This window comes from Atractosteus spatula, chromosome 18, assembly GCF_055471065.1.
Source record: "Atractosteus spatula isolate fAtrSpa1 chromosome 18, fAtrSpa1.hap1, whole genome shotgun sequence".
NCBI lineage: Eukaryota > Metazoa > Chordata > Actinopteri > Semionotiformes > Lepisosteidae > Atractosteus > Atractosteus spatula.
Window position 1 is genome coordinate 15,414,228 of NC_142723.1, and position 14,493 is coordinate 15,428,720.

At 44.7% G+C, this 14,493-nt stretch overlaps 1 protein-coding gene across 1 annotated transcript in view; it reads right to left on the reverse strand.

Moving 5' to 3' along the window:
• The window catches only part of coro7 (coronin 7), a 190,304-nt gene that overhangs the window by 161,720 nt on the left and 14,091 nt on the right, over nucleotides 1-14,493 (reverse strand). Inside the window, exon 7 of the mRNA XM_088936562.1 lies at nucleotides 7,389-7,439. Within this exon, the coding sequence (XP_088792688.1) occupies nucleotides 7,389-7,439 (51 nt within the window). The remainder of the gene's footprint in view (nucleotides 1-7,388; nucleotides 7,440-14,493) is intronic.

The following is a 14,493-nucleotide window of genomic DNA, read 5'->3' on the forward strand; positions in this document are numbered from 1 at the left end:
CTGGAGGAAGTGTCTCGTGCAAGAACCACACTTTGAAATGCAAAAAAATTGCCCAGATGAAACGCAGACTGAAACGTAATGTTATTTTCTGCCATTTACCAGGAGGTTTTTCAGATGGCCTAAATAACTCTGCTCCAACTTTTCCACCTTTGTTTTCTTGTTGGCCAAAGTTTTAACCTATGGAAGCAGGCAAACATTTCCAGGCCTTCCCATCTTTGCCATTCAAACTGGCTTTAAGTCAGGCTGGAATCACCACATGGGTGGTGTGGGTATATTGACATTTTTTCTCCATGCCTGCAGATTTCAATGACGTTGGGGGACCATGCTTCCTGGTGTCTTTGACTCTACACCCCTGGTGGCGAAGAGGGTCACCGACCATGAGACTTTCCCATAGAGACGAGCTCTGCAGCGCCTTTGTTCCTTAATGACTCTCAGGGACTGTGTACAGAGGGAGTCAGGGGTCACAACGGGAAGCACATTCATTCTCGCAGCGCCCAGACACCACCACTCCACGGCAGTTTCCAAGGCAACCCCCAATTCGGCACTCAAGCCTCCATGAGGACTGCACGGCCCATGGTTTTATGAGCCAGGCATGGGAAACCTTTAAAAGAGCGCAAGCCCTTTACACGCGAAGCATAGGGGAACCTGCAGTGGCTGAGAAAAGTGCAAGGCCCTTTCGCATCAGCTATGCACAGGGACACCTCAACTTGGCAATTGTCTGAATTTGCCGATTTCACAGACTGCACTGCGTCTGACCCCTGGTTAAGCCAATCGACCGAACAGCAAAGGTGAATGCCGGTGTACGAGACTGGCACGCCTCAGGGGTACAAGGCTGCGCCAGGAAGCCTCTCGTGTCCCAGCAGAACGGGTGGCACGCGAGTCCGTTATTTGGTTTTATTTTGTGTCTCAAAGAGACGTCACCGGCGCTTTCAGAATCGTCTTGGCGGCATTTATCTCCTCTCCCTCTGACTGATGGCACTGGAAAACGAGGCTACTGCTGGGCAACCAGAAAGGACTGAGCCGAGAGAGATTGTGGACAGGGGAGCCCCGCAGGCAGGGAAGCAGCAAACACTCGTCCGTGCTGCCTGGGTTCGACGGGAGAAAAACGCAGAGGGAAGGCGGCTCGTCCGAAATGATGCCCTCGCCGACACGCGCACTTGGGTGCGCACGGTTTCCACATCGAGAAACAGCCTTCCCCACCCCGGGGGGAAAAGCGGCCGGCTTCTCCGCCGGCCTGTGACTCAGCACGGCCGTCCTGCCTCCCTCGAGTCTCTCCTCTCGGCCGAGCCGCCAGCAGCTCATGGGAGCACGTGCTCCTGATTCCTCTCGGGTAGGTTCAATTGTCTGGCTATTTTTAAGCATCAACATCTGTGAAGATAACTCTTCTGTATCGATACCTGACAGAGCTCTCAAGGGTCCAAAACCCCAGAGATTTTCTGTCAAAAACTGCGATTGCATCCTATTTGTACCTATTTGGTTCTTTTAGTCACTTACAAGAAGACATTGGCTAATTAACGGAATCACACATCACAACCACAATTTCAAAATTTTACTTTCATGATTTTAAATCAACCTAGACCTTGATGCAAACACATGAGAACTGGTCCCAATGTGTTGGACTGCACAGCTGTGTGGTTACGTACCATCGCAGTTGCTGGCTAGTGAATGACCTCATGGTGTATCACTATAAAATAGCGTTTCAACATGTATTCTTGTGTACATTTCATTGGAGTCCCAAGAATTTTTCTGGCCAGGTCGGCACTGATTTTTGGTCAGGCAGCCCTCCAGGCCTGTATACAACTGCGGGAGACCATGTGCTGTATTGTGTTCTAAGGAGGAATCTGCAAGGTACGTGTGCTGGTGATGAGTATAACCCAGAATGTGGAAACGTAACCCCATAACTCCTCTGCACTCACGTACTGACCAGCGGGGGTTTTCAGGAACGTAACCCCTGTGGTTGGTGAGGGACACTTTTACCATTCAACGTATTTGGTCCTCTTGCCAAGTTACTTAATTACTTGATGAAGTTTCAGAAAGATGTGGTTTACTGTTACGACCATGCCCAGGTCTTCAGATAACACCCCCAAAAAATAAAATCATTACGTTTCGCTGTACCTTTTGACCGTTTCAAGCAGAAAAAATAAAAATGTCACCATGCACTGAGTACTCCTCCAGCACATAAAGATATTTTCATTGAGGAAATCAAGCAAGCGAACCATAGTGATTTCTTTATCCTCGGAGCACAGGATACCATAACTTCCAGTTTTGTGACAAACACTGTTGGGGAAACATTAAAACTGTCAAAAGAAGCAAACAACAATGTAACCTAACAAATTATCCTGAACCTTGCCTCTCTGTCAGGGGCCCCTGAGATACGTAAAACGGGGTACGCCCCCTCAAGCACAGCCTTTCAAACCATTTTCAAAGGACATGAGAGGTGCATTTTAATCTTCACCGACTGCGCTGACCCACCCTTTTCTCTGTAAGCCATTCCAAACCCTCTCTTATTTTACAAAATCATTGAATTTGGCCTGGACTCCGAAAAATATTCCCTTTCCTGCCTCCTTCCTCTGCCAGCGACCACAGTTCTCCGACTCTCCCGCCAGCACAGTCCTGAAACTATGAGGAGTATTTTCAGCTCTGTAATTTAAAACACACACACACACGGTATGGAGAATGAACTTCTTCCTCCGCTGGAATAACACTGCTCTGAGCTCACCTTTTCCGGCTGTTTTTCTGGAATGGCAGGCCGGCAGTGCAGCTGGGTGGAACGTGGACGGATGTCAGCGAGCGTGATCCCACGCGGAACGCGGAGAGGAGAGACCTGGAGGACGGCGAGCCTTGGGGGATGACCGTGGCCCCTAACAGCGCAGGACTGCCTGCACTGTGTGAAGGGGTTATCCGTGCCAGTCTGAACCAGGGGCACCAGGCAAGACACCAGATCACACTATTAAAACAGCTACCACTGGTGCTCAAGCAGTCAGGGTACAGCACGTACTGTATGAACACGGACAGCGCACGGAGAAAGAATTCCTAGACCAACCTCTCCCACTCTTTCTCTGGGCTCCACAGTTCAGTTGTATTTTTATCCCTGTTTAGCTGCATTAAATATCATATCATTCTTAGAAAAAAAAAGCCTTCTTAAAAAAATGAATCCATATTTTTTTTTGCTGCTTTTAATTATGTTAGCGATTAATCACTGAGATTTTTTTTAAGATAACTTATTTTAAAGGTATTCTTCTTTGTACACCATCTAGGGACAAAGGTACTATATAAATAACATCATTAAGGCATTTAAAGTTACAAATAAATAGAAACAATTTTCCTCCTATTGCGATGCCTACTATGGTGCTATCACAAGTTATCCATCCGTCCTTTTTCTAACTACATCTTCCAGTTCAGGGTCGTGGGGGCAAGCAACAGCCATAAGGTAGAGGGTACACCCTGGACAAACACACCCAGACGAAACCCACCTAATTAATGCTAATCACTACGCCAACCCGCTACCCTATCACAATTAATTCCAATGCTAAATGTAAATGTGATAATACGATGTGTTTCATCATTTCAAAACACAAAACTTTCCAGAAATATTGACAGCTAGCTGTTAGAAGCCATATGAAAACGCTGTGAAACATATTTGAAGATGAAGAAATACTGGAAAAAATAGGTCTGTTTTGATGTCGAATTGCAGGACCATTTTTCAAATTAGAGCTAGGATAGCACAGCTCTAGGTGTGGGTAGATCTATTCTGCAAACAGTTACAAAAATCATGGCAACTGATGAAGCCTAATTTATAAGTCAGGGATGGTTTCAGCAGATATTTGTGAAAGGCGCAGTTTACCACATCGAACCTTAGGTGTTTCTGGACCAAATTATGAAGCCATGTTGTGAAAATGCATTCCTCAGCTGGAAGAGAGTCTTAAATCAATTAGCTACTAGCATGCAAGCACAGAGGACTGACTGAACTGACTACTCTTGCTCACAAATCCTTCACAGATCCTCCATGACAAGCCAGCAACAGGAACACGGGACCTAATGGAATGGAACAAAACGCCCACAGATGCATAGTTCTTTTACCCCGGAGGTCCTAGTCACACCCTTGCCGGAACCTTCAATGCAGAATTAATAGTTCATAAGAACATACGAATCATTGAGAGGCCAATTGCCCATCTAGTCCGTTTGGTAGTTAGCAGCTAATTGATTCTAGGATCTTATTCAGTCATTTCTTGGAAGAAGCCAAACCATTGACTACAATAACAAGGCGGACAGATTGTTCCACCCTCCCACCACCCTGTGGGTAAAGAAGAGTCTCCTGTTCTCAGTTTTAAATTCACTTCCCAAATACTTTCTGCTTTCAGGAGTAAAAATAGTAAAACATTTCACCTAGGGCTTTCCTATTTTTCAAATCGACCAAAGTAAAGCGAAAAATTGGATTATTTATGGCAGTTTCTTTCAGGACGAATCACAGAGTCATAAGAGCTGGATCTGGCAGTGAACAGGGGTAGAAACTGTTTCCTCTTTGCTGTTTGGTGACCGATAGCTACCGACAGGAAAAGATAAAACAAGCATGGCGAACCTGTGTGGAAGCAAATGATTGTTGTTGATATACCTACGGCTGTGAGTGGGTTGAGGACGGAAGACTGAATTTCAACCAGGGGTGTAAGAAAAGCTGTGGAAAGAGTATAAATTCACCACGTGAAAAGTGATAAGTTTCTGGAAAAGGGGGAAACACCAAAGTCTTCAGCTACAGTCAGCTGCCCAGGAATCGTGAACTTGTCACTAATAGCTTGCTCTGTTCACCGAGTGGAAAGCAAGATTCCAGTTATCAATGCAGTCATCAATCCCTCCAGGTAAGCAGGCACTGCGTTGCGCAGAGTGTCGTTTTCACTGTTTAAAACCTCCCCTCTCAAAGCCCATGGTCCTGTGCATGGATACAATCTCAACAGGTTATAGGAGAACCGCAGGGGTAAACTCATTCGTACACCTGCTAAACTTAATTGTCGACATGACGCCTATTCTTAACACTCTTGTTTCATTTCCCGTTTGACTTCTCTCCTCAGTGAGAGGGTTCGGGCCATCTTCCAGCAGATTTATCTTGGGAAGCGGCGGGACTCGAGTCGCTCACGAGCGGAGCGTGGTGACGAGCCGACGCCTCCGCGAGGAACCGCCAACATAAGGCAGACAGAAGAAGGAAAAAAAGCCATCAATGCACACGAGGAGAATCAGAGCAGAAATTTGCATTTTCCCTGACTGTGAACTGAGAGACCCGTCCCAAACCCCTGAAAGGAAAAGACAGATTGTTCCACTTTGAAAAGGGCAGAATCAAAGCCCTTCCCTGCCAAAGCATGCGCTAATTTCGGTGAAGGCTTATGCTGGTTTGAGCCTCTAATGCTCCAAGTGAAGCCCAGGAGGTGGACAGCGGGCTGGCCTGGTTAGAAGAAGCAGTGCCAGGGCTCACAGCCATACAAGGAGAAGGGCAGAATTAGCCCCGGACGAGCCCAGGAGACCAAGGCGCCCAGTTGTGCCTCAGAAATGAAACAGTTCTGTGTTCTCCAGCTCACGCTTCAGGGCAGTGAGGGGGAGCCTAGGGCATTGATTCAGCCTGTTCCTAATCATTTACTCAGAAATCTGCACCGCTTTACAAGGGATCTAAACTCACTTTACATTGTCACGATAAATTTTCGTAATTGTGAAATAGAGACCCCAGGGTAGGTATTGGAAAATGTTGTAACTGATAACTTTTTGTTTTTGGCATACGGTTTAGGCTCTCGTCTCCTGGGTGAATGGAGTTAGGTTGTTGCATAACTCAGCTTCTTGTTATTATCGAATCCTATAATGGCCTAAAAACGAGCAGAGGTAGCTGGTACGAAGGGGCCCAGATTTGACACTGGGGGGGGTGAGGATTCCCAGGCATTCCATATAATGGAAATACAACCTAATCGCATCTCAACCAAACTACTGTGGGGCCCTATCAGTGTGTAAACCCTGGAGCTCTGCAGTGGTCACAGGCCTTTGCGAGTGTCCTCTGGGATTAATTTTAGCAGGGGATCAAGGAGAGATTGAGGAGAGTGGGAGGAGTAAAACAAATAAACAAGTAAGATTAGATAAATAAGAGGGAACATTGACCTCTAGGACTAATAGCCAAGAACACAGCCACACACCGTCCTTCTCTCAGAGGCTCCTGACCGCTCCGTTGGGAACAGTATTCCCTCTCAGGGTACTTCGACTGGGAAAAGGACGTTGAAGAGTTTAGCTGGCTGGAGCCGGTGAAAATCAGGGCATTCCTGGACTGTACATTCCAGACACCTCCTTACCAGGTCAGAAAATCCCGCATAAATCCAGACAAGAAAAATGAGGCCTTTCAACACTGTGCTGAGGTCTGCTCCACATCTCCTTTACTTTTAAAGAAACCGACCACTGGTGTGTATGAGGGGTCAAACCCAGCACTTTCATTCACTGTCCTTTTTATTACTCTTTGATGCTTAAAAAAAATTGTATAACCATAAAATGGGAGAACTGCTGCCTGGAAAACAAGATTGGCTACAACATCTGACAAGAAATAAAGCCCAGAATATTATTTCCCCACAATTGGAACTACAGCATTGAAGAAAATATAAAAGCCTATTTTTCTATCTCCTAAGAGCCAGCACGGACGTTGTGAAGGTACAGAAAACAGAGGCACTTCTGGGTTGTCGTGTTGTTAGGATGACATGAGCAGTGGTTATACTCGGTCAGACATACAGAAGCAACTAGACAAACAGCCTGAGGCCTCCACTCTGCTGTGGTATTGTAAAACGCTGTAAAACACAAGGCCGCACAGTCTGTTTGACAACATATGCAAAATGCTGAGTGCACTGAAGCAGAAGGGCACCCTTTTTTGTTATGAGAGATGTAATGAGGTATACAAAAAATAAACTGTGTAAAGGCCAAATATGTCTGAGGAGGGATGACAGTCCTCTTTACCTCTAGCCTTCAGACAATCTGACAGCCCTCTGAGAAATTAAGAGGGCTGTTTAACAAGTACTGTACTGTTGACAGTGTGAGGATGATCTTTAAAACAGGCAGTAAGCACCAAGTCATCACTGTGCTTTGAATTAAACAGCAACATGGTGAAAAAGAATATCATTCCTTTTAACATTCTAATCTTAACAAAGTCACAGCACACCCTTATGAGGATGCCAAGTGCTGGCACTCTTAAGTACTCCACATAGTTTAATTCACCATCTTTTACAACATCTGATGTATTACTCTCTCTCAAAAAGAGAGCAATGTTCCAGACCCTTGGTTTTACTGTTCCCGGCACACAACTTACTTTTGGGGAAAAAAATGATTTGACTGATATTCCGATTCCCTCCTGATCAGGTTAAAGCGCAGAATTTACTTGCCTGCACAGGTGTTAGCTGAGCTCTGGGATCAAAGACGCGCAGTTTCTTATCCTAGAAGGAAGCAAAACAAAGAGCCTTATTAATATGTTTGCACCATGTTACAAGTACTCAAAGCGGACTTTGTGAAATCTGCATTTCTGGATTTTTTTTTAATGATTTGCATGTTTTTTTATTAACATAAGAGTAAGCCAAATCTTGTGGGAATATAAAGAAAGATTTTTCTATCATACATTCTTGAAGCATACTTAAAGAACCTCTTCAAATTCAAGAATATTAAACAGTAGGTTACAGAGACTTTCCCCAGTGTGTTTTGACTTGGAAAGCTGCCTCAACGGTGCTGCTTAAAGTTTGTGAATCAGAACCATTGTCAAGGATGACAGAAACAGCTGTGCTCCAGTGAGACCGTGTTTCTGCTGAGAAAGAGGTCCAAAACCAAGGTCCAGCTCAAAAATCTTTGTCCTGTCTAAAGCAGTGTCCCTTCTTTCAGACATTACCCGCTGGGCTGCAGAAGTCTGGAAAAGCCTCATACAAGAAAAAACAAATTGTTTCAATAATGTTTCAACAGATATCTAAGCTTTGCAGAGGAACCAAAGTGTTGTGTCACACGTGCAGCGGATACACAAGAGACAGAGGCCACACTCCAGGATGTGTCCGCGTGGGGTTGGAGGAGAGTAGGAGTTTAGAACCATATGGACGTTATTCACACTGATCTCTCGGGACACACAGTACTGCAGATGACGCACGACAACACAGAACACCACACGATGCAGACATTACAACGTAATAAATGATTCAACCAGAACAATAAATATGTAGTAGTGAAAAAAAAACCATGGTAGACCATGCAAAAAGTGCATACGTGCATACAGACGCGCACTGAGTCTGAGGCATTGCAGTTAGCTGTCGAGGATGCGCACTGCCATAGGGTAGAAGCTGTTCTTGAGTCTAGTGGTCCATGCTATAATAGTGTGGTATTGCCTGCCAGAGCACGGGGGTGAGAACAGTTTGTGACTATGATGGCTGGGACCCTGAATGATGGACTGGTCTTTATTGCGACAACGCATGGTGTGAATCTCACCAATTGAAGGTCAACCACATCCTACAACCCTCTGTGCTGTCAACACAACCCTCTGCAGTGCGCCTTTGTCACGCATGGTAGTATTTCACAGTGGGGTGAGAGTTTGGTTTTTTTAACGTTTGGCAAGACATAAAAACCAAGAACGCCTGAGAACCACTTAGCAAGGATACTGCATTTCACTCCAATCGGCTCGGGCCGGGATCAGGCGGCTGTCGTCAGATTAAACCCTTGAAGAAGTTTTGTTTATTATAGCAATAATAATGCTCTCAGGCCAGTGATGTGTCTGGGAAGAGGAGAGCTGTTTTTATACTGTATATACTGTATAAGTGTGCTGTGGCATGGAAAAGGTTGTGAAATACTAAGACACCTCTGCCTTGATACAGGTCAGCGTTTGAGGTTGCTGTCTGTCGACTCCATTGGGGCTCCAGTGAGAAACACACTATATACTTACAGTAAATGTGGTGCAAAAAGGTATACGAGATTCATTCATTCTGATTTCTACATTGTTTTCAAACTGTTTTCTAACGACTCTCTGTCTCTGTCCCTTCTCGATAACGGCTGTTTTGTGGGTGAGAGGAAGTTAACTGCTGCTGTGCCAGTGCTCTAAAACAGTGGTTCTTGAAGTTCTATGGTATGGTACTAATATTTTTACAAACAAAATTGTACATTTTGCAAATGTTTTTATTACTTAAAAAGGTTATGTGAAGAATGGAGCTGCTTAGACTTCCTTTGAGAACCACTGCTCTAAACCATGTCCTCTTAAGGAAATACTGCCATCAAGCAAACTTGGCACAAAGGAGGGCAGGAGCCCTTACTCCAGAGACTCCAAAACAGACGTACTGTAGCTGATGGTGAAACTGCAGTACTTACACACAGGCCTGCCACACTCTGTGCAGCAGCACAGACAGCACTGAGGGCAGCGAGAGGGCTCCAGCCCACAAGCGCTCAGATACTTTCAGTCCTGTCTGACACGCCATCCTGTTATCTCAGCTTTAGCAACCACAGACTGGAGACACACTGTGCTTAGAGTGTGGGTGCCACAAAACAAAATACTCAGGAATTCTGCAGGCCTCCTGCAAACCACATTCGGTAAATGTGTAGGCGTTTGCTAAGACTCACTGGCTTCAAGTAACCTTCACGCAAAGTGCAGCAAGGAATTCTGAACACCTGACAGGCTTGGTTTGTTTAAAATAGTCAGCATATATTATAAATTGAATTAACTCCTTCCATCAAAGGTATCTGGCAACATTTTCTGTTCCCCCTGCCCCGACACGGATCAAACTACAGAATGCACTACCCATAAGCAAGAATAAATTCAACGCCTTTTCCAACCAGTCCCTCCATGGCTCGCCTCGGCTAAGTCAGCCTCAGTCATTACACAAATACTGTAATATCCTTTAAAAAAAAGCAGAAATAAATTAGCTCAGATTTTCTGGGCCTTTCCATCAGTCTGTGCAAAGAAATCAATGCACTGGATAGAAATGAAATCATTGGGTATAATTATCTCGCAATCAAGGCTGTAATGGATTGGTTCCTTTCCATGTTAAGCGATACCAGCTCAGAAAATGGGAATACTGACATGCTGCTACACAGCAGCAGACCCTCCATTGCCTTCCCTGCGCAGTTCATCGTGACCTCTGAGTAACCCTACCGGCATGTGGCTCCAATCAGCAGCGCCAATCAGCAGCAAGGTAATTAGTGATTGCAGGGGAAGCTGCTATAATGGGAAAGGCCTGCTGCCTGCACACCTCCATCACTGAGGCCCTTCCCAATCAGCACTGATTGACCGCTGAAGTCCTCCAGCCTCCCCCTCCCTCCACAGTGCCTCCACACCTCTTGTGTCAACTCTGATTTGTGCCCGGCCTGCCTCCGCTTCTCGCGAGGTGAACCCTGCTCCCCGAGCCCCAGCTCCCTGCCTCACCCCTGAGCCGCCTTGGCAAGAAACCGGCCGGTCCCCTTCGGGCCAGGCTGGGGTCAAGGGCCCAATGGGGCTCTGAAGACGCGAAGCGATGATCTCCTGGACGTAGGCTCAACCTGCTGTTTACCCTCAGGCTTTCTCATATAGGAAGCATCTTCTTTAAAAGGCATTTCATGGATTTCCAGCACTCCTGAAGTCTGGCACATGATAGTGCTGGAAATCAATGGCATCTCTCTAGAGCAAAGCATTACAAAAAAAGAGGGTAGAGGATAGTATAGGCTACAACCCTAGATAATATACAGGCATTCCTCCAATCTAGCACATGTGGACCATGCACGTATTCCAAATTTTGTGATGACTTTCTCATGCAGTCAGCTAGGCAACTATACTGTAACCATATACCCCATTTACCGTTTAACCTGTACAAGTTTTGATCCCAGAATTCCAGGCTGCTGGATAGATGGTGTGCTGACATGCCTAGACCCTGACATCTCACCTTCCCTGAGCTCAGGCACTTAGCTCTTCCCTAAGCTCTTCATTGGATGGGAAGAGCCACTTAACTCATTCCAAATTTCTAAAAATTTGGTTTGGCCCTCAAAGAATGTTGTACTCTCTTGTTTTCCTAAATTAAAACAGACCTCATAACCAGCTTTGTACTCTGGGTTGCTAAGGGGATAAGCCTTTCTTCCATCCATTTTTTTACCACTTCTTCCAATTCAGGGTCGTGGGGGTGTCAGAGCCTATCCAAGACACCAGACACACACACTCACACCAGGGCCAGTTTTCCCAGAAGCCAATGAACCTACCAGTACATCTCTGGACTGTGGAAGGAAACCCACACGAACACAGGGAGAACATACAAACTCTACACAGACAGCACCGCAGGTCCAGAATTGAACCCAGGACCGCCCCAGTGCTGCAAAGCAGCGGTGCTAAAGACTGCACCACCGTGCCACCCAGGACAAGCTTTAAAATGGAAAAAAATACACAAGAACACAAAAAGTGAAAAATGTTGATAAATCCAGTACACTTCATCCTTTGGAATGTATGTGCTCTGACCTCAGGGTTTTACGCTGCAGGGCCTGGGGTTAAAATTCTTTATCCCATTCCTTCACACACACAAATTGTCTCCGTCTCACGAGAAACTGCTATTTTAATTACGAGGCCTTCGAATGCTGCGTTTCTTAATGAGCTAATAAAGAACTTTATTAATGAACTAATAAAGGGTCATCTACACCAGGCCTTTCCCATAGAAAAACAAGGCAATTTCTCTGCAGACCAGCTGAAAAGAGTTTGTGTACAGTAATCGGGGATTCTCGCCTCTTCTTATTAACTCACAGAGCTGCCATCCTCACTGTCTGAGTTCCCCGGGCAACGGTATCCATCACTTTTGATTGACAGCACAATTACGCTACTCTTTTCAAACCTGTGTGTAGGGAATCTTCTGACCCCTCAAGCCATGCCAGCAGAGAACAGGGGGGAACTCATAACCTTGTAGTACCCCAGAAAAAAACATTTTTTTTAAATTAAAGACAGAGAAATTAAAATTAGGCAGCTTCAAGGTGCTTAGATGCTCTTTGAATTTCTGATTTAATCATCAACCTCTTTGCCCAGTCTCTAATGTCTAAGTTGGCTTTGCACTTTTTGAGACACACACACAACACCGTCCAGGTAAGACCTTTCCATTCCAGATTCCATAGACAAACCCCCCCTTCATATGTTCTATATTATGGATTTTTAAAGAATGTGAAATTGATCTCAATTGAACACACATGTTGGGCTGTTTATTTTGTCTTCATAAGCCAGATTGTGGAAATTAAAGCCTATTAAGTTAAATTACACAAAACTGAAAAATACGAGGTCCCAGAAACAGCTTGTGATCCATTTTCTCCTAATAATTAGTTTGTCATTTCTCCCACTTCACGCCTGAGGCAACAACCGAGGGCAGCAGAAGTGACTCTCTCTCCCGTAGGAACAAGCCCTGCTACAGTGTGCACACACACCCTGCCTCCACCAAGGCGTCTCAGACTGCTGCCTTTCATTTCACACAAACCAAAGAAAACCTGAGAGGAAATGGTTTGCACAGGGTACATGCAGTGAATTATTCAGAAGGTTTGATTACAGACACTTCCCGGGGTATGAAACACTCAACAGAGGCAAACTGGAATTTGTACCTGAACCACCATGAATTTAAAAACTCGGACCTCCATGATACAATTGAACAATTAAAAGAGAAGGTAAAACTTGAGAATCTACCAAACTTAAACCTATCACAAAAATATCCACATATATTTTTAAATTGTTAATGATGTCCGTGATTTTATCATACAAGCACTATAGTCAATAGAAGTGTTCTGATTGAATTTTGAAGATTTATCTTTAAAGGTTGCATTACAAATTGTGTTACAGCAAATTGTTGTTGATTTTATCCATAACAATCTTCAAAAACCAAAAGTGTAACATTTGCCTGTCCTCTGAAGTGGTATTAACAAAGTAAACTGACTGGACAGCAGCATTACTTAACATACTGTAACACATAGCTCTGCAAAAATACCTTTATTTGAGAAATGAAAAGCCATGCAAATTCACATTTTGCCAATAGTCTTCTGTGTAGTATTCAGTTTGGCAAAAACTGAAATTAAAGTAGAGTAATCCCATCTGAAATTCAGACTGATACTGTAGCATCAGCTTGAGTTTATGACGGAGGTTATGGGATTCTGGAGTAAGGCTGCTGCTTTGCTCTAACTCTCCTTGGAAGATGACCCAAGAGACACGATCCACCTGAGTCCTTCCTCAGTCCCTGCCTGACCAGCAGCTGAGGCAATGTCACGTGAAACAGGTTGGAGTGGGAATCTGTTGGAGCCCATGGGCAGCCAAGGAAGGAGTAGAGTTTCACTCCACGCGAAAAAGCAGAAAGTAACGTCTCAGCTGCAGAGCCTTCTTCAGGTGTGGCTCAAGAACAGTAGTCAGCTGGAACATTTTTAGATTTCTTTCTACCTTCTTGCGTGGAATTAAACTCTGCTTGTTCCTTTATAATGTGACATATCTAGTAGATAACAGCACTGACCATCTTGAGTCAACTGGCAGAAATAAAAGGGGCAAACAGGATTTCAGATTTCAGAAGGCGAGTTAACAGGTTCGTCTGGCCAAAGAAAAGGGCCTCACAGCCGACGCCCTAGGATCCACTCTGATCTGGTGCACCTTCTGTGTGAAGTCTGCATGTTCTCCCTGTGTTCCTGCACTGTCCAAATACTTTACAGACTCTGCAACTGCTGACATTTTTAAAATTCTCTAAAAGACTAGACATTTCAGCTTTAAATGTATAGTTTCACGTTACGCTCAATTTCTATTTTTTGTGGTTTTCTTCCAAGAGGTATCCCGCAGGTACACTATAGTACAATATAGCACTTATAAGTAAAACTGTATTAGTATTGTTTGTTATTACTTGATCTGCCACTTGGCTTCCTCACTGCATCCTTAAGCCAAGCTCAAGCCTGTGTTCTGGGCTGCGAGAGCTGTCAAACCTGTTGATCTGGTTAACACACGGGGCTGGATTTAGTAACTTTACTAATCGCACCACCAGCAATGTCTTTTCTTAGAAGCGATGATGACATCTTACCCTGAATACCCCCGCAAAAGGAAGTGACTCATCTCGCCAGAATTTATGGCCTTAGCCAAACTTAAAATAATAATTATAGCAATTATGGCAGAAATAATGATTAATTTGAGGTGAGGCACACAGTCCAGCCAGGACAGACCAAAGCCTGTAGAAAACAGCAATCCTTTCCAGGGACTGGAACATTGTGGGCTTTGTTATCAAAGCGCTTAAAAGTAGATTCAGACGTCTGTTCTGACAAGACTTATTCTTTTTTTAACCTCTATGATTTCTTCACATTGGAAGAGAATTAAGTGCTTTGATCTATTTTTTGGTGAATGTGGGGACATCTGACCACGTGTATTGGCCTCATTATGGAGACTGCATGTTTTGCAGATTGTCAAAAGGGCTGTGGTAGAGGAATTGCTATGGTCTATTGTAACAAAGGCAATTGAAAGGCCTGTTTCCTTTTTAGAAGGATTACGAACTGAACTGACAAAACCAGCAAGGCAGT